Raw genomic sequence first — 22,697 nt, 5'->3', positions numbered from 1 at the left:
TTGCACTTCATCATTCTCCCCTTGAATGTGCACTGGAAATATTTAAACTTGAGATGCTTAAGCTAAATTTATTCTATGATACCCACTGGGCTGTCTAATATATTGCACTGATTATCTCTTACTTATGGGAATCTGTCAGCAATGTAACAAGGTAGCCAATGAGTTCTGTATATTGCTAAAATGAAAAACCAGTTATTAGATGGTGGGGAAAATGTTACTCACCAGTAACTAACTCTATGACTTTTGGTGGTGATGGAAGCTCTTCCATAAATGCAACTGAATTTCAAATTCTCTTAATAGTATTTGTGTATTGTAGCAAAAGTATATCAGCAATGCATCTCATACTATTTGCATAGCAACTCAGAAAGGAAATTTGTCCTGGACTTTAAAAGCTGTAAAGATGCACTATTCCCCATAAGCTTTGTATGCAATATTAAAAGGCCTTCATAAAAGGTTTATAACAAGTTAGAGCAGAAAATATTCTCCCCACTTTTTTTTTTAAAGTAGGAAAACACCGTTGTACCAATTATTAAAGAGTGTTTTCTAAGTGTCACTCCTTAGCCAGCTGTTCTAAAGAATGCTCTGTGACTGGCATCTATTCCTATCAAGGGACTGTGACACTGTCTAATTGTGACAATGCGTAGTCTCTCAGTGGTGGAGAAATTATCTTGATCAAAATCCAATGGGCAATACCCACTTTCACTATAAAGAATGGATAGTATATCTCTGAAGGAGGGTTGCAAAATGTAAATAGGAATTAAATATGCTTTTTGTGCATAAATATTTAAGAACTGGAATACAAGATTACTTTTATATGAACTTTTAAGTTTCTTGGGACATGAACAACACACACTTTTTCTTACACACGTTTTTATATAATAATCAATTGCTAGAATCCTACAATAAACTTTACACTTTGAAAGTCATTTTAAAGTTTTGTATGGGTGATTTGAACAGATGGATTAGAAGACTCCATTGAGACAGTACTCCCAAATATGCTGACAGCTTTATAGTCAAATAGCAACACCCATGTTTTCTGCAAAAGTACACTTCCCACAAGGCACACAAGTGGTATGTTGGACAGTGATTACAATGGCTTGCATGTGAAATGTATAAAATGCACTGAACTGAAAGGTAAGATGGTGCCTGCTACTTCTTCAAGATGTTACTTTACTGGCTTTTGAAAGCCATCTGCAAAGAAAAGCCACTCCTTCCAATATTTCCCTCAGAAAACTGAACATTATCTGGTCAGTGTTTGTTTAACTTCTGCCTCTTCCTCCACTCCTACATTAATCCACGCCTCTGAAGCAGAGTGGTAAATTGGCAGCAGCCTCTAAGATGCCATGGTAACCCAACACAAAACCTCTGAGCAAATATAATGAGAAAAATCAATGTCAGAAGCACAGAGTAGGTCACAAGAGCCAAAGTCTTATGGCAGTGGTAGTGCTGAACTGCCATCTTGTTTTTCATGGGTCTGTTGGTTCTGTGTACGTCTTAACTTACCTTTTCTGATTTGGAGTCTTGTGCAAGGCTTCATTTACTTAAAAGCTCACTTGGAAAGACATATCAGAAGGACACTGGAAGAATGATTGGCCATGCTTGGTATAACTCTGAATATGATCATGAGAAATTTGTTTTGTACTGATGCCTGATGTACTGTGCCTTTATGCCAATCTAAGGGAGATTTACCATGACTGGCTCATTCTTGCTTTAAATTCAGAAAAGAATCTCTAGGAGGCTACTTCAAGCTGCCATTCAGTAGCTTGGCCAGATACTAAATACTTTGATGTATTCCTGCATGAGAGGATTCCTAAATTTGTCCCCCCACCCCTGATTAAGGATGTAAGTTAGTATCTAGAAGATCCAAATTAGAAGGAAAGAGGGATGCAGTATTCACCAAACCTTGTGGGTTTATGCTACAGTAGCAAAATCAGGCACTGTTGCAGCACCCCTATTTCAGCCACTGCCACCAATTCCCTCCCACTGGCAGTGGGGGTGGCTGAAGCTAGCTTGTCTCAGATGGCTCAGAGTCAAGTAAATTCTGCACTGGGATAGCCAGTAGAGTAGTTCTTGGTGTGTCTAGTACATTTTGAGGTTTGTAGATGAATATTGTAAATAACTAGAAATATAGTACTGGAAGAGATACAAAGCCTCATGCTTCTAAACCAGTTATTCTTAACTAAGATGCCATGAGATCCTTTTGAAGGTGCCACACCAGTATTAGTTATGCAAACCCCTACATGCGCTTCACAAGGTAAACCCAGAGATTTCAAATAGGAATTCATCATGTCAAAAACATTCCCACCTGTCATGGCCTTTTTAAGTTCTCTGCAACAGAACAGCTGCTTTGTTATTGTTCCAGTCAAGAAATAAGTCAAAAATAAGATCTGGCATATTCTGAGGGGTGCCCTGAGTCTAAAAAAGGGTAAGCACTCGTACTGCAGGTTGGCCACCCCTGCCTTAGGCCTGTTTTTTTCCCTCCCCAACTCCTCTCTGCAGTGCAGACATGAGGCATGCTAAGGAAGATCCACACTGGCCCAAGATCCCTGGGAATTTGTTTCCCCATTTCTTAAGTTTACATTCTAGTTAATACAAAAAATTATAACCCACTGCTTTTGGTTTACTAGTTACTGCAAGTTACTGAGTAGTGCTGCTGTGAGACTTCTGTAGCAGATGAGAGAGGTGTGTACGTGTATGTAGTTGCTGAACCCACTTTTAAGGAAATGAGAGAGTTAACAGTAGAGAAGTGCTTCCTGCCTTCTGAACTTCTGAGAAGTGCATCAAGCAAGCTTGCTGCAGCTTTATTATAGTCATATGCAAAATAAACTCTCTAAAGCAATAATGCAATTTAAGGGACCAATAGTCCAGATTCAATTTATGCAAGAAAAACAGAAAATTGACAATTTTACATGTATTATACAAAATCTTATGACATTACATAAACATGTAGGAGGGTTGTGTGGGTACAAAGGACTTCACCCCACTAGTAAGTCACTTTTGCTGGTTAACAATACAGAACAGAATTTGGGGCATTGAAGAGGTCACTTATTCCATGTGTAATTTTCAGATAAACTAACACACATTGTTATTGGACAAGAGATCTCGATAAACATGGATGGAAAGGTATTTTCAACACAGTTTCTTAGAGTTAGGGACAGTCTATTTACGTAAAGCGGACCTGGTTTGATACAAGCAGAAAGGAGCTACTACTTGGACTTGGGGGTTAAGGAACTGCATATTACTATGTCTCTAATGTACAGTATCTAGAAATTTTAGGCCAAGTGGTAAACATCAAATGCAGTTTGCACATCATGATTGTTCAAACCCTGCATTGGAGTCATTTACAGAGTGAAATACAGAAGGAATTTCTGATTGAATGAAATATTGTTCCAATACTAAAGGTGTGAAAAACGTTATCCAGCTTGAGTACTTAGCATGCTCAAAATAAGGCTACATTATTTCTGGTATTCTTTATTAAAAATACTGCTGTACACATGGAGAATGAAAACAGGATTAAAGATGAGTAACACATTGGAATTGTGACATAAAAACATAACATATTGGTGCTTTCTGGGGGAAGCTGTTGACATCTGAATTACTGAAACCAGGGCAAAACAAAAATACGTAGGTACCCTTAACAAAATATTTACAGCATAGTAAATACAGAAACAGAATTTAAAACAGGTACAAAAATTAAAATGACTGACATCACATGATTTCAAAGGTTGTCCCTTCTGTGCTTTTAGCTGTAAAAACTAGGAAGGTCAGCATTATATTCCCAATGGAAGGGTAAGTCCTGGGTGATCGCTTGGTTTAAACACACACACAACTCTTCCTATGAATGGGACAGACTACAACTTTAGGACAACCTTCTAAATGGAATTAAAATGGGGTAGAAGGGCTCTCCCCCAAAAACACCCAAGCAGAACTTCAGACTGTTCAAATCATTCCCAAGTATAGACCAAATTAAATAAACAGAAAACAAAGCTCAATGATTTTTTTTTGTTGTATGTATTACCTGACACCAAATATTTTCTGGGTGACATTATGTACTTATGAAAAATTATTAGCTGTCTACCTTTTGTTTTTAAATCAAGTCCTGAGGCAACTAGGGGCTGAAGCAAACTGACATTAAGCAAATACACACAAGTTTGCAATTTAGACTTGTCTTGTAAAGAGTGGTTTGCTGGTCTAGAAAGGATGAGAATTCAAGCCCTATTGTACCCCTGCCTTAAGCTTTCACAAAATATTGGTCCACAAATTAAATTTCTAAAGGTTCCCAAACCCCACAACTGAACAGATGATCCCCTTTCATTTTCAAAGAAAACAATACTGGAAAAACCTCAGCCCGCTTATAAATTAAGCATTTCATAGTTCTTCTAGAATACAAGTACTTCTTTTTTGTACAAAAGAATTACAATATGATTTGTCAAAAAACATATAAAAGACAGCTGCTCTTCCTCAAATACATGAGCTAATGATAAAAGACTGTTTTGCATGTTCACTTCTCAAAGTTCCTGTTCCTTTTACATTAAAAAGAACAATATTGTGGCAATTGTCATCTTTTGAATATTAAACATTATGTTCCTTTTAAAATTCATTCAATCAAATGCAACAATAATTGATTTTTAAACTCAACAACTGATGCTACCTAATGTGGATTCAACCACATGGTCTAAAATGTGTAAAGCATGTCCCTAGTCTTCAAAGCTTTCGATGTGAAGAGAGTTGCTTTTCTTGATGCAAGTCTCAAGGCGGAGAATCATTTTAAAGCTTATAAAAGTGGACAGAGAAATATTAAAAACTTCTCTGAAAACTACAAATATTGAGAATTGTTAAAATTGATGCCAGTAACATCAGTTGCAAGTGCTTAGAGTCTGTCCTGACCTTTTGAGTTCCCACATTTTCTTCACGGTGAGCACCCAGTGCTATTAAAACATTCAGTGCTGGGAAAGGATAGATACAGTCTTCACTACTGCTTTAAGAAAGGAAATTCCTACATATTTGGCAGTCTTCGGTATCAAAGTGTAGGTGTTTATCTTTTTACTATAAATCCCAGGAATACCCAAGTTTGGAGACAACTGCATGTCCAAATATTAGAAAGTTAATTGAGGAAAATTCCAGACTTTTGAGACTGAATTACTTCAGGAATATTCATGTGTTGAGTATTATCAAAAGTAATATTACTTTGGGCTAAGCAGTGACTGCAAAAGGCACAGCAGATCATTATCTCTCCAGATTCAGGTTGTAAAACTTCAAAAGCTCTTGATGCCAGACAACTGCTGTGTTTAGTTAATCTTCTTAACAGTGTCTTTGTATCTGTATCCAGTGTAGAGTACCATAATAAAGCTGTGGTTCAAAGAACAGAACTTTATACAAAAATTATACTGTAAATAACCTAAAGTAATACAATCCTGAAACTTCAGGCATTTAACACAATTTCTTTAAAAAAATTCTATTAAAAAAATTGCATAAATGTAAATGCATCTGACTAGCAGGAAAACATACAAACAGTTTTTAAAAGGCGCTGGTTGTGTTTGGAGCAAATTTAATATGCTCCTTAAATGACAGATGTTTTTCTAGGTGTTTCAAATGATGCTATTTTGTCACTTTGCTTAGACAAAGATTAATCAAACAAGAGGGATTTTATATGTCAAATAACTGATACTTTCACTTGATTTCTTTCTTTTTTTTAAATTGCATCTTCTGGCTTGGCTTGTTAACTAACAGTGGGTGGCATACAGAGCTTGCATACAACACACTTTTACAGAGGATACAAACTAAATGGTAATTTATAGAACACAATTTCTATGAAATTATTTACCTGGTCCTTTATGTTATTCTGGGTGCAAATAATATCAAAATGAATAAAATTCTGCTATATCCTCAGTGACAAAAATGTATCCCAGAAATGTCCTTGCAAAGAGTTTCCCTTAATAAGTATACAATGTGGCAAAACTTCAGAGATCAGAAAAGTCTTAAAAAAATTAAAATTAGTGCATATACAAGTGGAAAAAATAAAAGCAGGAACATCATGCACCTGATGTGTTCCTTAATCTAAAATAAATTCTTCACAGATAAAGCCTCCAATGGCAGCCATAGCTCTAGGATAAGTGAAACATTCTTCCCTTCAAGTAACAGTGTACCTGACTGAAGTGCAAGCAGCTTTGCTCATCTCCTGTTTGTTTCCCAAATGTGAAATGAGATGACAACAACAACTCAGCTGTAGTGCAATTTGCTATTGGTTAAGTTCCTCAGCAATGTCCTGCATACTTTCAGCAAATACTACAACTGACCATTTGCGGCTGCAATCAGTTCTTGAAAAGTATTTTCAAAGCAGCGTTTTAAATCGCTGTAAGTTACCACAAGTACACTCTTCTCGTCTCTGGAAATGAGGCTTATTTTTTCTGGCACACCAGCATCTAACTGTAACAAGAATGCAAAAGGCAAAATAAAGACTCATGTGAAAGAAATGGCAATACGTTTTCCTAATTACAGAAGTGATCAATTGCTTAGTGAGATTTGTGGTTTCTTTTCATGCAATTCATTTCCAATCTACTCATACAGTGCCTGTAGCCAGGACATTCTCACACCTGTAAAGCCCAAATTATACCCTGACCCTCGTGTGTATTCTAGACTTTTACTAATAGTTTCAAGAGGATTGTCAACTTTTTCTGAAATACCACTCTCCCCCCAGGGAATCAAGAAAACCTGGGATAATCTTCAAGTCGACACAAGATACAAAAATCAAATTTCCATGCAACTCACCTGATAATACCTCTGATCCACTAGTAACAAAAGATGGTCTTAGCCTTTATTAACAGGATAGGACAGGACAAACACTGCCTGAGTAATGTGAGCACCTTGCTATAATGCTTTGCAATGCCTGAAACCTGCATGCCCAACTATTACTGAACACTGAAGAGGTTAACAAAATTAACAGGCTTCCATATTTTCTATATGGCACACTTCTTTTTGTCAGCCCACGATAACAAAGTTATCAAATCTTGATCCATAAAATATAGCTAATGCAGATGTAAGCAGAAGAAACCTTTAATATATTGTTGAAACATTTATGGAAACAAGAGTTTCCTTTTGACTTGCGCAGAGTAGCTCTGAAGGTAAATCTAGATGAAACCTTCAACTACCTTTCGCTTCACTTGTGTCATTATTTTATTATGGTATCTTTTATCAGGCCAACTGAGTAGTTGGAACAAAAGTTCTTGGCAAGCTTTCAGGCACAGTCACCCTTCTTCAGGTATAGGGAGTCTCTGCCAGTCAGACTCCCTATGCCTGAAGAAGGGTGACTGTGCCTGAAAGCTTGCCAAGAACTTTTTCCCAACTACTCAGTTGATCTAATAAAAGATATCACATCTACTCAAAGAACCTTGCCTGCTTAGATCTTTAAACCAACACAGCTACAACCAAAAACCCAGCATTTTTTTTTTACAATATCCTCTAATCAGTGGTGTATCTTTTGAGTTGAAATTTACATTTTTCAAATTGAAACGGGCCATGTAAGAAGTCCGTGGAATCTCTGTAACTGGAGGTATTCAAGGAAGTATTAGGTAAACCACATGAGGAGTGATCTGGGCCAGGGCTGTCGAACTTCTTAGTCACACACCTGCAGTCCACACTCTGCACAGGCCACATATGCCCATATGCTGAGGGGCACATGCCATGCCACCTGACAGGTGCCCCCCCCACTGTGTCGATGGCCCCAGGTCTTAAATACTGCACCACATGCCCCCCCACTGCCACATGCAGTGAGTGCCGCTGGCTCTGCATGCCATGTCATATCTCCCCCCACATACACATCTGCCCCCAGTAAACTGCTGGGACACTGCACAGAGTTTCTAGGTCTCCTCCTGACATCTGGCTGCAAACTCCCTTGGTCCCATGGATACAGCCACCCTACCCCAAGGGTGGTGACAGGAAGCAAATGCAGGAGGAAGGAGCAGGAGTCCGGAGACAGTGGTAACAACTGGAGTGGTGGGGGGAGCAGCACCCAGACCAGGACCCCAAGGGCTGCAGGTTAATCACTTGGGGGCTGCATGCAGTCCACAGACTCCCAGTTGAACTGTCCTGATCTAGGCATACTTAACCCTGTCTCAAAGGAAAGGGATGGATGGATGGTCTAGACTCTAGGTCAGCGAGGGCTAACCTTTTTGGCCTATGTGCCACAATGTAAGCCTTGAACACTCCTCAAGTGCCATTCTGATTCTCTTCTCCTGCCTCATCTATTATTCTATTTTCTGATCCCTGCCCTGTTTACTCTAAAATGGTTATACTCCCTTACAGTAATGTTTAAGGGATTTTTAACATTTATTTCACACTACATGCTCTGTTGTCCAAAGACAAACTGCACAGTATCATGGCACAGATTCATATCCTAACAGGGTAATGTGAATAGTACTAGATTTTTGGATACTATAGTAATAAGTGCTATTGGTACAGATGAATATTCAGTTATGCCCCACTGTAAAGAGGAACAGGAGAAGCAGGTCAGCGGCTGAGTTCCTTTTGGGTTGTGCGGTGTTGTCAGAGGCAGCATAGCAAGATATGAAACACTGTGGAAAAAGATACAGTCTACAGATCTGAAAATAGCACAGAATTAGCGTCTCCTGAAGTGTAGCCTCAAACTTATGCATGGCTTCAGGCAGCCCAAAGCAAAGATACCACTGTTTTTAATTCTTTAATTCCCCACAAACATTTCTGTTATTAGAACAGATTTTTACAAGAGTTTTAAGATGAATGGCAGTCATTATATCAGAGTCAAGTGTAACCATCATCTTCCACTACTGCATCACGTGCAGCAGCTGAGAGTTATCCTGATGAATTTGGAAAAAAGTTGCTCAGTAATAAAAGAGCCATGCAGCTGTATGTACTCGAAAAGTTGTGACTACTTCCCACCTTCCTGGTTAGATAAAATTGCAATTCACCTGAAACACTTATTTTACGCTTCCTTCGTCTTATGCTTCTTGAATAAGTTCAAATCTTGAGAATTGGTATTTCAACCACAAAAGCATGAAAACTTCAGTGTCCAAGTCTACTGAAGTGGAAGGCAGGGTAGAGATGCACCTTACAGACTAACTAAATCAGATGCATAAGCTTTGGGAACTCAAGCTCACTTCATCAGATACTGTGAAAGACTTGTTGCTTTCAGGGGTGCTTTCTATAGAATGTTTTAATTATAGGATGCAGAAATTCTTCAGAACCACATTTTTTGCATGATGGGTCTATGACCCTGAAAATAACCATAGCCATAAAGGCTATGAGGAACAGACATTCAGCAATAGTCTCTTCCCTGACTTACACAATCCAGATCATCCTCCTTTGGACACAGAACTAGAGAAACACTCTTTGATTATTGCGACTCATCACCTTGTTTAAGCATCACCACACCTTCTTTTGGTCTCTTGTAATTTTTCCTTTTGGTCTAATCACAATTTAAAACAGTATCTGGAGACTAACTGAAGAGGGAAAGAAAACGAAGGCAGTGTTTGCCAATGGCAAATATAGTAGAAGTTTTAATTAGAACTAATCAGTAGTTGCTAGCATCTAAAGATGTCTGAATGGTCAAACTTTCTGCGAAGAGAAAAGTGGGTCCATTCCCAGTATTATTCCCTATCAGAGCAAAAAGCAGGAACAAAAAAATTAAAAATGTTTATTTTTAGACTGTGATTTATACTTAACAAGCATAATGACTGATTAAAGATCCTAAGGAATACTAAGGTTCAAGATCTGCATGCTTGGAGGAAAAAAGTCACTGGATGTGCTGTTTGCTTATGGGGTCAGAAACATTTCCCTTGGCTGCCAACGCTGAAGATTCTGTGGTCACTTCATGCTTTCCCCACTGACATGCGTGAGTGCTCAGCTGAAGTCTGCCAGTAATCTGGTTGGAAAATGTCCCATTTAAGCCAATAGGCACATTCAGCTTGCAGCCCTTCCAATCTTGAGCTGTTCTCGGACAGGTGACTGAAGTAAGGCAGGCCCAGGTGTCTAGGTTATGGAATCACAGGGCGTGTCTACTTGAGTCATTTATTACAGAGCTGCCTGTTAGCTCTGTAGTAAAGTCTCTGTGTCTACACAAGGCCCTATTAGTCCACAGTAAACTAATGAACTCCTCTGTAGGTTAGTACTTGTAAATATAGTACTAACCTAAATACAAGTAAATAAAAATACTAACTTACAGCAGAGTTCTTTACTGTGCAGCAATGCACATGTAAATGCTGATAGGCTGGCTGGGGCATGACAGTGCTTCAGTGCAGGAGCTGCCCCAGCCAGCCCCTCCGCAGCATGCTGAGCCGGGTTGGAGCAGCCCTGGCCTGGCAGGCTGACCCCCCAGACTCCCTGCCAGCCAAAGCTGCTCCACCCCAAGCTCAACATGCTGCAGTCCCAGGCACGCATGTAAATGCAGTGTCCAGGAACAATAAACTCCAGTACAATATGCACCGGAGTTTATTGCTTCACATTAACTGCATGTTTAGATGCATCCACAGAGTCACTGAAAACTTGGGCTGGAAGGGGACTTCTGGCGGTCATCTAGTTAAACTCTCTGCTTAAGGCAGTATCATCCCTGTCCAAACCATCGAAGTCCTTGTCTAACCTATTCCTACAACTACACAATCAACCCTGTCACAACTAAAAGACACACTGGATCCTAACCAGGCACAGATGGAGCAGGTGGACAGTGGCAGTCAGTTTCCTACTGCTGCAAGGGCTGTCAAAAAAATACACTTGAGGGATCCAAAGAAGAACCTCCCCCTCCCGACCCACTACAGAGGAAGACCTCCCCTCCACCCAAGTCTATACCAATCTGACCATGAGGAAAACTTCCTTCCTTATCCCAAATGTGGTGATCAGTCTGACCCTGAGCAGAAAGGCAAGACCCTTGAACCAGGAAACTTTAGGCTTCAGAGCTAGCAAGGGCATTGGCATGTCCCAGTCAAAATCCCTCACCTTCATAGATTTCGAAGTGACCTGGTAGATCATTGGGTCCGCCCCCCTCCTCTTGGCAGGAAAGAGTGTTGGGGTTAGGTAACCCCAGCCAGATGCCCATCTAATCTCCTCTTGAACATCTCCAGGGTAAGGGAAAGCATCACCTCCCCTGGGAGCCCATTCCATATTTTGGCAATCCTTACTGTAAATAATGTCTTATGTCCCACTTACATCTGTTCTCCTTCAGTTTGTGGTCATTATTTCTGGTAACCCTGAGGGGTGCCCTGGTAAACAGAGTGTCCCCTATTCCCTGCTGGCCCCCACAGTGAGTTTGTAGGCAGCCACACAATCGTCTCTCAGCCTTCTCTTGTGGAGGCTGAAGAGATTCAGATCCCTCAGTCTGTCTTCATAAGATCTTACCTGCAGGCCCTCAACCATACGAGCAGCCGTTCTCTGAACCCTCTCAAGGTTATCCATACCCTTCTTGAAGTGCAGCACCCAAAACTGGACACAGTACTCCATCTGCGGCCTCACCAATGCTGCATAGAGGGGAATTATTGTTTCCCAAGACCTGCTTGTGATGCTCCTACTGATGCAAAAAAAGAGTGCAGCTAGCTTTGCTTATTACCTTATCACACTGGCAACTCATGTTCATTTTTGCATCAACCAGGACTTCAAGATCTCTTTCCACTGTTGTGGTACTCAGAATGGTACCCCTCACAGTCTTTGGGTATGCTGGAGATTTTCTCCCCAGGTGCAACACCTTGCATTTATCCTTGTTGAACTGCATCCTATTCTGATCTGCCCACTTCCCCAAATCTGCGTGAATTTGCTCCCTGCCTTCCAGTGTGTTCACTATGCCTCATAGTTTCATGTCATCTGCTTTGGCTGCAGCCAACACTCCATACTTTTGAGGAAGGTGAAGAAAACTCTGCCAGACACCTATAGCAACAGAAGGGGTAAAAATCCTTCCCAGCCCCATGTGGCAACCAGTAAGGCATCAAAAAACCCCCAAAAACCCAAATACCCTCCATTCTGCTCTGGAACCTGGGAGCAGCAGTATCACTCTACACATAGCACCCTTACTGGACCGCCAGAACTCCCCTTTCCAAATTCTCTCCCATACATTAATCCCAGCTCTTTTAACATTCTTTCATAACTAAGTCTGCTGTGGAGTGTTGCTTCTTTCTCCTACTGCCAAGCATAGTTCTTTCTAACATCCACCTACTTTAAGCAGCACAGATCATCTTATAATCTCCCAAAAACCCCTCTGCTGTTCTTTACAGAGCACTCCAGGCATAGCTGCTTTTAGATCATCCCTGACTAATTGCTTATCCAACCTCTTGTTGAAAAACTCCAATGATGAAAACCACCAGTCTACTCTACTACTGTTCTAACAGTGAAGTTTTTCATGATATCCCCTGCTACGCTGCTGCAACTTCAAATCACTAGTATGCGTCCTGCTCCCTGCAGCATCAGAAAAAGGCGTCTCCCTCTTCTTCACAAGCTCTTCAGATATTTAAAGACTGCTATCATGTTCCCTTTTAGTTGCCTTTTCTGCAAGATGAACAAGCCCTCTTCTTTCAACTTCTAGCTTTATTTTCCAAGTCCTTCTCCATTTTTGTCCCCTGCTTCTGGACCCCTTAAACTTCTCCAGTTAAAATGTGGAGCCCCAAACTGCAAACAATATTCTTGATGAGGCCTAACCAGTGCACTATTACTTCCTGTGTCTTCCTAGGCAGAAGCTGTATGATTTGCATGCTGCTTAGAACTTCTGCTGTACTGTGGACTATGGCTTGATACCTTAATGGGCCATGGATAACCCTATACAGTATTACTGATTTCCAAATTTTAATACTAATTTGTACCATTTTTAACTACTCATGATGGCTGTGTGTTGATTTAGTGAATGATCTGCTCTCATTCAGCTCAGGAAAAATACATTGAGAAATCAACAGAATCAATCCACCCGTGATGGTTTTGTTTCAAGAGCTCAGTATCACATGAAAGGAAGGGAAATTAAATAATTCGTTAAAAGAAAGATCGGTACAGTTTACCTTGTTAAGACATGAGATAATGTGACTGAGGTCAATCCAAGGAGTACCCGCTTCTGTCACCTGATGGAAAAGGTGATCTCGAAAGAGCTTTAGTAAATATCTGTCTCCAGTTTCTGACCAAGTTGGGTCTTTCTGAAACCTGGAAAAAAAGTTTCAGATTAACAGTCAAAACTAAACATATGCTCAGTAGCTCTTCAGACTAAACTGTTTGATTAATCCTGATGCTCTACCAGACAGCTGCATATTACAACATGCTATTAAGTATTAGTCCCTCTCCTGTTCTAAAGTACATGGAGATTTCTCAGGCAACTGAAGTGAAGTTCAGGTTTGCTAAAAGTTTGGAGCCAGGGGTATTTGCAGACTGGAACAATTAGATTGTATTACGGGGGAAGAAACCTGGAATTATAAATTAGATTTTATGTACTCTACTATGAATTAAAAGTAGTGTTTCTTACTCTGGCCTCTCATTGATTGTTCCCAATTTTGCTAGAAGCCTAAATAACCTTCCATTTTGCACCTCCTATGGAACAAGAAAAGGATTGTCAGTCAGTCTTTGCATGGAAAATAGAAACCTAGACACTTCTGCATGCACAAGATAAAGTGAAGCAAGATCAACTTAGTACAACAAAACTACAAAGACCCCTACAGAAAGTTTACATTTTCAGTAGTTGGTTTAATACACTGTACTGAATATGCAGTGAGAAGTTTACCAGTGTGAAAGTCCAGACTTTCCAGCAAGTATCCTACATTGTTGTCCCAGCAAGAACTCAACCAGCTGCTTCATTTTTCAGTGCAGAATCTCCAGTTAACCTAACTTTATGGCATAAAATATGGTGGTATTTTAAAACAAAACAAAATGCTAGGGCTTAACATGGAGAAGGACCACAGATAAGGGTAGCAGGACCTGCAGTCATACAATATACTATAGTTACATGCTCTCTCATACCTTGGTTATGTGGGTCACACAGCTTCTTTCCCACCCCCCAGCTTTCTTCTGAAGACTATTAGTAAATGGTGGTTTGCAACCTGACTTACCATTCTTGCCATTTGAATGTGCAATTAATATCAGCTCCAAGACCAGTTTGGATACAAAGCACATATGTGCAAAAAGAACACTCAAAGTTAATGGGTAGAAATCTAAAGTAGCTTCAATCATAAGACCATCACTGACAAATACAGAATCAGCATTGAAAAAAACACCATACAAATGGCATGTGCTTCATTATTTAGATAACTGAAAATTGATTTTACACACTCCTTCCCCCACTGCTTAAGAATCTAATTAGAAAAGACTATTCTGTTTTTATTTCTAGAGTACTTCACATTCAGGGAATATGTCTTTTATTTAAGTAGATGCTTTTAAAGACAAGCTTCCAGATGGAAAAATAAGATTCTTGTAATTCACCATTATTATACATCTCTAAAGGCCCAGTTCCATCGCTATTACTCATACTGAATAGTATGTTAGTCCAGGAATAGTTACCCTGATTTCAACAGGATTATTTGTGGAATAACTTATTAGTCAACATTTTAAGGGTGTCAGAATAAGCACATTCAGGTAAATACTTACACTGTAGTAGGCAGAGCAATAGCTTGACAAATAAGGAAAGAAAGTCTTAGAAGGGGAAGAGATTTGCCTGTGGTCACTCAACAACAGAGCCAGGAATAAAATCCAGGCTCCTGTATCCTATGCTAATGCTTCAGTCACTAGCTCACACCACCTCCCTTCAAAATCCTTCAATGTAAGGGTAAGATTAAGGAAAACAACACAAAGAATGAGTGAATTAACACCCTACTTGGAACAGCACACACCTCTAGCCAATGCTTTTTCAAGCGACAGGAAGAAGTGAGAACATCCTGTCATGTATCTTGGTCAGTCTTGCTGTGAAGGAAAGCTCACAATCAGGGACTTGTGGTTGTTAAGTCACGTAAGAGTCAAACCCTCTTTACAGAACTAAGTATGTATTAGCACATGAAATCATAGTTACCTCCTTGACCGACAACTGTATGTGCCTTGACTGAATGTGAAAGACTATAAAAAGTGCAGCATGAGCTGATTTTGTCAATGACAGTGCAGATAACAGCTTTAATCTCTACTACTTCAATTCACTGTAATAGGGAGTAGTATGGAGTAAGCAGAAGCATACTGGATTCTGAATGTAAGGAATCAAGCAAAAGCAGCATTTGCAGCAATACTGATTTATAGTTCAAGTTTCTCAAACAAGTGAGAACATCTGATGGACTGAAGATCAGATGTACACAAATACAACACAACACTGCTCTTCATTCTACAGAGATAAGGTGAAATGTAAAAACATTTTCCTCCCAAGATTATTGTTGATTAGCAGAAGAATGGCACTTTTGCTGAAGCTCAAAAATGTCCTGGTCAAGAACTAGCTACACCTCAAGGTACCATCAAGCTTACAATCACAATTAGGAGACCTTGTGCTTAGACTGAAGTCTACCCAACTCTCACCCTGTGCAGTGAATTGTCTTGGTTATTTTTCCAAAGACATATAAAAAATAGGGGCTGTGCCCTATTGAGATAATTAAGCACTGAATTCTTGTGCTGGCAAGGTCAATGGCAAAATACCAACCATTTCTGCTCAAAAGAAACGGGTCATACCATAGGTTGCACCTATGGAATGATTTACCTTTGCAAGGTCTTCCTCTATAACATCATTTCGCATTTGAGCAGCATCCAACTGAGTATAGAATCGTGCACCAATCATAGGCATGATATCATTTACACTGCGAAGCCTGTTTTGGTCAGTCAGCAAATACCTGTCAAAGATGCAAAGAGAAGTTCTTCAACCACAGACTGATATCAGACTAATTTACCTGCTCTAAATTTCTGCTTCTTCAGAACCAAATTCCTATTTAATGCATAAAATGGCTGCTAATACTGCCTTTTAAAAAAAAATGTAAGAACTCAAACAGCAAAGAAAACATTTGCTTTGATTTAGCTACAAGTTGTGTTTCTAGTCAGTCATTAGAGAAAGCATTCAATATGCTGAAGAATACTCACTTGACAGTGTAGAACCAGCAAAGGCATGTTCAACATTAGGAGAATATACAGACTGAAATTTTCAAGTGATAGTTATTTTTCAAATGAGGAGGGGTACCAAGGAACAAATACTCCCATTTCTCTCTCTTGGGCTCTAAGGGAGGGGTGTGGGAAATAGTGACTATATTAAAAAGAAAAAAGTAAATCAACTCTTATCTCTTTGGTCACAAAGGCAGCAACCTCATTATTGAATAATTCCTGGATGTGACATTTTTAAGTTTAGCGATGTGATTACAGTTTGCATAAAGTGGCAAAAACAGGTTTTAAAAAGAAAGTTTAGAATCGTAAAAGGTTTCACTAGTTCTCCGATTTTTTTTAAACAAGATCTTTTGGATAAAACAACTACACATCACTTGCTGAAAGAACATGGAAGACTATATTTACTATATATGTCAAAGAAAACATACAAAACTGGTTTTGAAAAAACTAAGTCTAATAACGTGTTTTACCGACAGTGAAGATAGTTCAGTGTCACTAATGCCGCCTGGATAACTTGTAATTATTTTGGTTATTGCACAACATGTAATATATTTGAAATGTATCTAAAAATAAAAACTATTTATGTAGCACCTTCCCACTGATATTATTCTGTATCTTAAAATTTAACATTTTTTCAATTTAAATTGTATCATCATATAAAATGCAACACCCAAAATATTTTATACTGAACTTACAGAATTAGATTCTTCAGATCAGAGGAATAGTTGATTGTCACCAATTCCATAGCTTTCTGCAAGTTTTCTCTCTGTATTCCTGATACGCAATTGCAAGCCAATGCCAACACAACTTTTCCTAGGGACATCAGATCTGCTTGCTGAAAGAAACAAACAATTGTGATTAGACTCAAAACACAAATACATTACATAATTTGTATCCCAGTTTGCAATGCATTTCATTCACAGCAGCTTCCCAAATTAAAGGTGAGCTGCATGGCTATGGCTTTCACTTCAAAGAGTGCCACTTATCCACTCAGCTGGAGCTCATCAGTCCCAAGCAACTGATCAGGGAAACCTGAAATAAAAGCTGCAACAGTCCATGCAACTATTTGCTGCACCTATATACACTCCCACCTAGTTTGCAAACTCTCATTTTTCCAGTGGGGTAAGAAATCTCACTCCACAAAGACTATGAGTTCCCCTGTATAACTGTTTCCTTGAACAAGGAGACTGTATGTCCAATAAGACTCTTTTTAACATGTTATCTAGAGAAAATGTTCCTTAAACTTTACATTATAGAACTTTTCAACCAATATCTAGTGTGCACAGAGCAGAAGGTTGTATTCATAGTAGCTGGTAGGTAATATCTGCATCTTAATTCATAATTAAAATCCACTTGTTTACTTCTATTTTGAGAGTTAAATTTGAATACGTGGAGTATCATGCCAGAATTTTACATCAAGAAGGTAAGAATCCTTTCATTACAATCAACAGCTTTGAAAGCAGATTCTTTTGACCACCCACGTTCCCATCCCTATGAGTAAGCAAACTGGCAGAAAAGAGGACAAAATCTTTTGGCTATGATATACCAGATGACTTAAGTATTATTTGTTGTACCACTGAAGCCTCTGCACCAGCACACATACACTTTATTAGCATTACAGGGAGGCAGTCACATTCAGAGGGAAGCAAGAACAGCCAATATTGGAATAACTGACAATACAGGCAACCCCCACTTAGTGCTCTTGAGTCCTGAAATAGCAAGCGTTAAGTGAAACAAGTGTTAAGCGAAACTGAAAGTTGATGACAAGCCAAGATGGCAACTGCAAGTGTTATAATGAAACTCAATAAGCACCAAGTGGAATCAGGTATCAATTCAAAATGAGCATTATAGCGAAATAGTGCTAAGCAAAACAGAGTTAAGTGGGGTACATGTACCCTAGTACAGGCAACTATTCAACTATATATCAACTGTTCAACTATATCAACTATTTCTATAAGATATGAAATGATCTCACATTCTGTTTCTAAAGAATATGGATCATTTTAAAAAGTTTCGAAACAGCTGATTAGTTAGGTGTGTATCTTTGCTTTTAGGAAACGTCATTTACCTAACTATAGCCTTACTTAGCTATTTACCATGGCAAATGCATAAAAGGGGCATGATATTCTGTGCAGCTGTCTCTCTATTCCTTGTCACTAAATATCTTGATGTAAAGTAGCTTCAAAAAGTTTTTCATGCAATACCAGAGCCATGCACATATATTGCTTTGGAATGGAAAACAGTAAATTAAGACAAAGCATGTGTAATGAATTAAAGGTTTACCAATAAAGATTTCCTTGACCGATAATGATGGCCGATTATTAACCACCCATATTGGCAGATACCGATCCAATAGCCAATTTATAGGAAGGTAGCTTGGCAGATTGAAGAGCAGTGTCCTGCTGGTGAGTATGTGTGTGGGGGAGGGGGGAGGAGCAGGAGAGAGGGAAGGTGGGTGGAGGGACAGATCCAGGTCCCCATGGTGAGAAAGGGAGAGAGGCAGGGGCAGGCAGTGCTGAGCCAGGGTGGTGAATGCAACCCTGGGGCCAGGAGTGGGACAGAGCTACATGCAGCTTATCTGGGGGTGCAGGGGGGAGGGGACTGGAGAGGGGGGTGCACACCCCCAGGTGCCCCCCAGATTTGTGTGCAGGTTGTCCACTGCAGGCTTAGAGTCAGAAGCTGCGCCAGCCTCTTCCTGGCAGGGGGGCTGGGTCATGGCTGGGCTCCAAGCAGCCAGAGTGGGTGGTGGCAACACTGGGAGGAGTCACTGCGGGGAATTATGGGGTGGCTATAACCCACCCTGTAGCCACCCCTCCCAATGCTGCTGCCACCTGCCCCACCCCCACCTGCTTGGAGCTTGGCCTCACCATCCCACCAGAAAAAGGCCAGCACAGCCCCTGGCCCCGAGCTCGCAGTCTGCCCTTGCCCTGTTCACAAATCTCAGGGGGCACATGCCCCCTATGCCTCCCCCAGGGGTGTGCGCAGTTGTGGGAAGCTGCCCCCTCCGTCTCACCCCCTACGGCCCCCAGACATGTCACCCATGGCTCTGTCCTACTCCCAGCCCCAGGTTGCATTCACTGCCTGGCTGAGCAATGCCTCCTCCTGCCCCACTCCCTCCCTCATCGTGCGGCCCTTGATCTGCTCCCCCCACACTACTTCACTCTCCCCCCCACCCCGCCACCCTCACAGACTTACCAGCAGGACACTGCTGTCCACACTGCCAGGCTGCATTCATGCTGTGGCTGCACGCATGCAGCTGGCATTTATAAGTGACATTATTGGCTACAGTGGCCAAAAATAGCCAACTGTCGATAATGTTAATTTTTCTTTTATTGGTGCTAATCTGATATGCGACCAATATACCAGTGCATCTCTAAATTAAAAGACAGTCTTTACATTTCTAAATAGTCTACATACCAAATACAAAGCTTAATATTACAGGATGTCCTCCTGAACACAGGAGGAAAAAGTTACAGAAACAAAAAGCATCTTAAAAATTGAAAATGGGAATAACAGTTAAGTCTAAATCTTTCTCTTTTTCTTAAAGGACAACTATTTTTAAAAAATGAAGAATACTTTAAGATATGGCTCTGAAAACCAGAGGTCAATGTAGGTGGTGCAGGTAGAAGCACTTAAGGTTGCCAGATACTTTGGGCAAGACTTTCTACCTACAAACAATTCTGGCCAACTAAAACATTTGGGCTGTAATTTTCTAGGCTTGGTGACAGCCTTAAGATAAATTCTAGGGCCTAAGTTTCAGCTTAAGCATTTGGTTTAAGAAAATTTCAGAGTTGAACATTCCTTCCCCTAATACTCCTCAATGCAGTGACAGAGCATGCTGTCCAAGGCAGCAGTGGCTGAACAGAACTTTCCCTGCAACGGTTTCTCCTGGCTACTGAGGCAAAGAGACTCTCTCAGGCTGGAACAATTGTCTGCAGAGTACAGTCAGCTGTGGATCACACTGTGACAACTAATGGTGCTCAACCAATGTCTGCTGACATCGCTCCCCAACTTGTAGACATGCATCCCATGTTAGGGACCAGGAGAATCCTCTGCAAGTGGGGAACCCATAGGGGTTCCCTATCCTTGCTTGTAAATTGCGCCCCCCCTCCCCCACCGCCATGCTGGGGATCAGCTATGCAAGCCAGGGGGAATCCCTCTGCAGGGAACTTTCCTGGCATGCATCTGCAAGCATGGAGGAGGAAATTCTCATAGAATGTCCCCCTTCCATATTTACAGCCTCTGCCCTGTGCTGCTGCCAGAAACATCCACCATCCCCTGGCACATGACTGCTGCATCCTGCATTCAGGTGAAACCCTGAATTTCACTACTTACCATACACATCCCTGAAATTCCCTGGGATGCGTCTGACAAAGCAAAGAAAGTGAGACAGGTGCTCCCAAGAATTCAGGGGTCCATGGAGCTCTTGCCTGGGGAAGCTGGAGTGTGTGGCCAGCTTCTGGCTGTCCATGTTCTCCCACCACAAGCAAACAGATGTCGGCTTCAAAAAAGCGGCACACTATCACCTTTTGTCACGGTCACAAATTTGAGTCTAGATTTGAGTCCAGTGTTTACTCACTCTTCAGTGGCTAGAGCCCCAGGCATAAATAAAGTTCTGCATGAGGATACTTTTGTTAATACAATATTCAGTTCTTTTCAGAAATCTACATAATTTCGTGATGCAATAATTTTTCTTCTTGCAATCTCCTGTCTTGCCTCACTTGTCATACTTCCAAATTCTGCAGCAAAAGGTACAAAGCATCCTACAGCCAAACTACTCCTTTATGCAACTCTGACTCACTCCACTAACACCATCTATCCTGTACACTAAACAAGGCAGAGGTCCTCTAGAAAAGTGTCTTGTAATTTCATGTTAATATTGTACACATGCAGAACATAACCAAATTACAACTTTTTTTTACTACCTTAATTCAGATATTCCTTACATTTCTTGAGGGCTTCACTTTGCAAACTTAGTGTTTTACTAACAGTTTCATTGCATATATTTAAAAGGTGGCACAGTCACACCAAGCATGGGAAAAGTGTATGTTAATTATTAAATTTACAATTCAGTTACAAGTTATACATATACACATCCCAATAAAATGGAAAACTTTGATACAACCCCAAGTCTGGTCTCATGACCACTTTGTCACTTTATATGTACATATACTTACATACAAATTTTGGAATTTTCTAAGTTTAAGTCATCTGGTATTAAGTTGATTGTCTTGGAAAAATTCAAGTTCAGTATCATGGTTGCCTCTCTACAAGCCAGACTTGTAATTTTGCCACAAAGATAACTTGTGACAGGACCGAACTTCCATGAAATCATGCTGATTGTCATTTATTGCATTTTTAGCTTCTAATTCTTTGCTGACAGAGCTCTTACTGAACTGTTCTACTGCTTTGCCTGGGATTAAGCTACTAGCCAGTATATTATTACCCGATGCCCTTTTTAAATACTGGAAATACACTGGTAGTCCTCCAATCTTTTGGAGATTCTCAGGACTAAAGTATTTTAAAAAAAATCAACATTAATGGTACAGAAAAGCAGCTCAGCTACTTCTTTAAAAGTCCTGGGTATAAATTATCTGGGTACATTGATCTGAATATTTCATATATGAAATTCACATGCTGTCTCATATCCTCCTTTTGCTATGGACAGAAAAAGATGCTATTCCATCTGTCTCACATGGGATGATTATATCCTCTGATTTCACTCCAAAAAGACAACAGAAATATCTGATGAATATTTTGCTTATTCTGCATCAGTAGTTATAATTTTAACCTGCATATAGTAACTGAAGTATCTAGGCACAAGGTTTTTTTTGTTAATACTTAAATATTTTTTTTAATCCTTAATGACCACTGATATTTCACTGACTCCGTTGATTTCCCTTCTCAGTAGCCTACATTTTTAAAACTGTAACATCACTTTATATCAATAGCTGTTGTTATGAAAGACTGCAAAAGTCAGTACATTTCTTTTTCATGGCCCTTTCTTAGTGTCTATTTTCCTTGTTCTCTTTTCTATTTCTGTTAACAGTAGATAGCCAGAATGCAAGAAATTTAACAAAAACATCTTCATCTACTGAAACAAGGAAAAGCATACTAGCTAGGTAGCAAAACACATACCCTACAGTTTTAATTGGTACAAATGTCCCAAGGGAACTGAAGTACTGCATCATCATGTGAAAGGAAAAGGGACAGAAAGTGGCCATTAATCTATGGGGCGGAGGGAGGGGGTGCATAGATAACATGTCAGGGGGGCGGGAAGGCACAGGCAACATTGCCCTCCCTTACTTGCTCTCCAGGGTACAACTGTGGCCTGAGGGGAGTGGTGGCAAAAGCTGGACCCTGGTGGCAGGGTAGAGCGGTGGCCTGGCACAAGAGTGGCTGGCAGTGGGAGAAGTTGAGGGCAGAGTGGTCCCCTGCCCCTCCCTCCCAGTTACTCCTTGCACTGCAGGCAGCATGGCTGGTAGAGGGGTTCCAGCAACTGAGCAATGAATCTCGCTGCCCTGCTCTGTCCTCCTATACCAAGTCCTGCTTGCTGGGCCATGGAGGTGGTTCCTGCCTGTGTCAGTCCAGCCCCATGGCCGCTGTGAGTTCACAAATCTGGGGAGGCATGTGCTCCCCATGCCCCCCTTCCT

At 40.5% G+C, this 22,697-nt stretch overlaps 1 protein-coding gene across 6 annotated transcripts in view; it reads right to left on the bottom strand.

Moving 5' to 3' along the window:
- Positions 1–2,780: 2,780 nt before the first annotated feature.
- Positions 2,781–22,697, bottom strand: part of PAN3 (PAN3 poly(A) specific ribonuclease subunit) — a 143,683-nt gene continuing 123,766 nt past the window's right edge. For 5 of the 6 annotated variants that reach the window (XM_019524232.1, XM_019524233.1, XM_019524234.1 and 2 more), the window contains 5 exons: positions 16,740–16,879; positions 15,653–15,782; positions 13,454–13,518; positions 12,999–13,137; positions 2,781–6,426 (listed from right to left, as the gene is read on the bottom strand). In XM_019524232.1, coding sequence (XP_019379777.1) covers positions 6,286–6,426; positions 12,999–13,137; positions 13,454–13,518; positions 15,653–15,782; positions 16,740–16,879 — 615 coding nt within the window. In that variant the 3' untranslated portion in view covers positions 2,781–6,285. Of the gene's footprint in view, positions 6,427–12,998; positions 13,138–13,453; positions 14,881–15,652; positions 15,783–16,739; positions 16,880–22,697 lie in introns of those variants that run through there. The other variant, XR_002098862.1, reaches the window with a different exon arrangement.

The sequence above is a fragment of the Gavialis gangeticus genome, unplaced genomic scaffold, assembly GCF_001723915.1.
Source record: "Gavialis gangeticus isolate Ggan-Ray unplaced genomic scaffold, GavGan_comp1, whole genome shotgun sequence".
Classification (NCBI taxonomy): Eukaryota; Metazoa; Chordata; order Crocodylia; family Gavialidae; genus Gavialis; species Gavialis gangeticus.
This window is presented reverse-complemented; position numbering and strand designations above follow the sequence as displayed.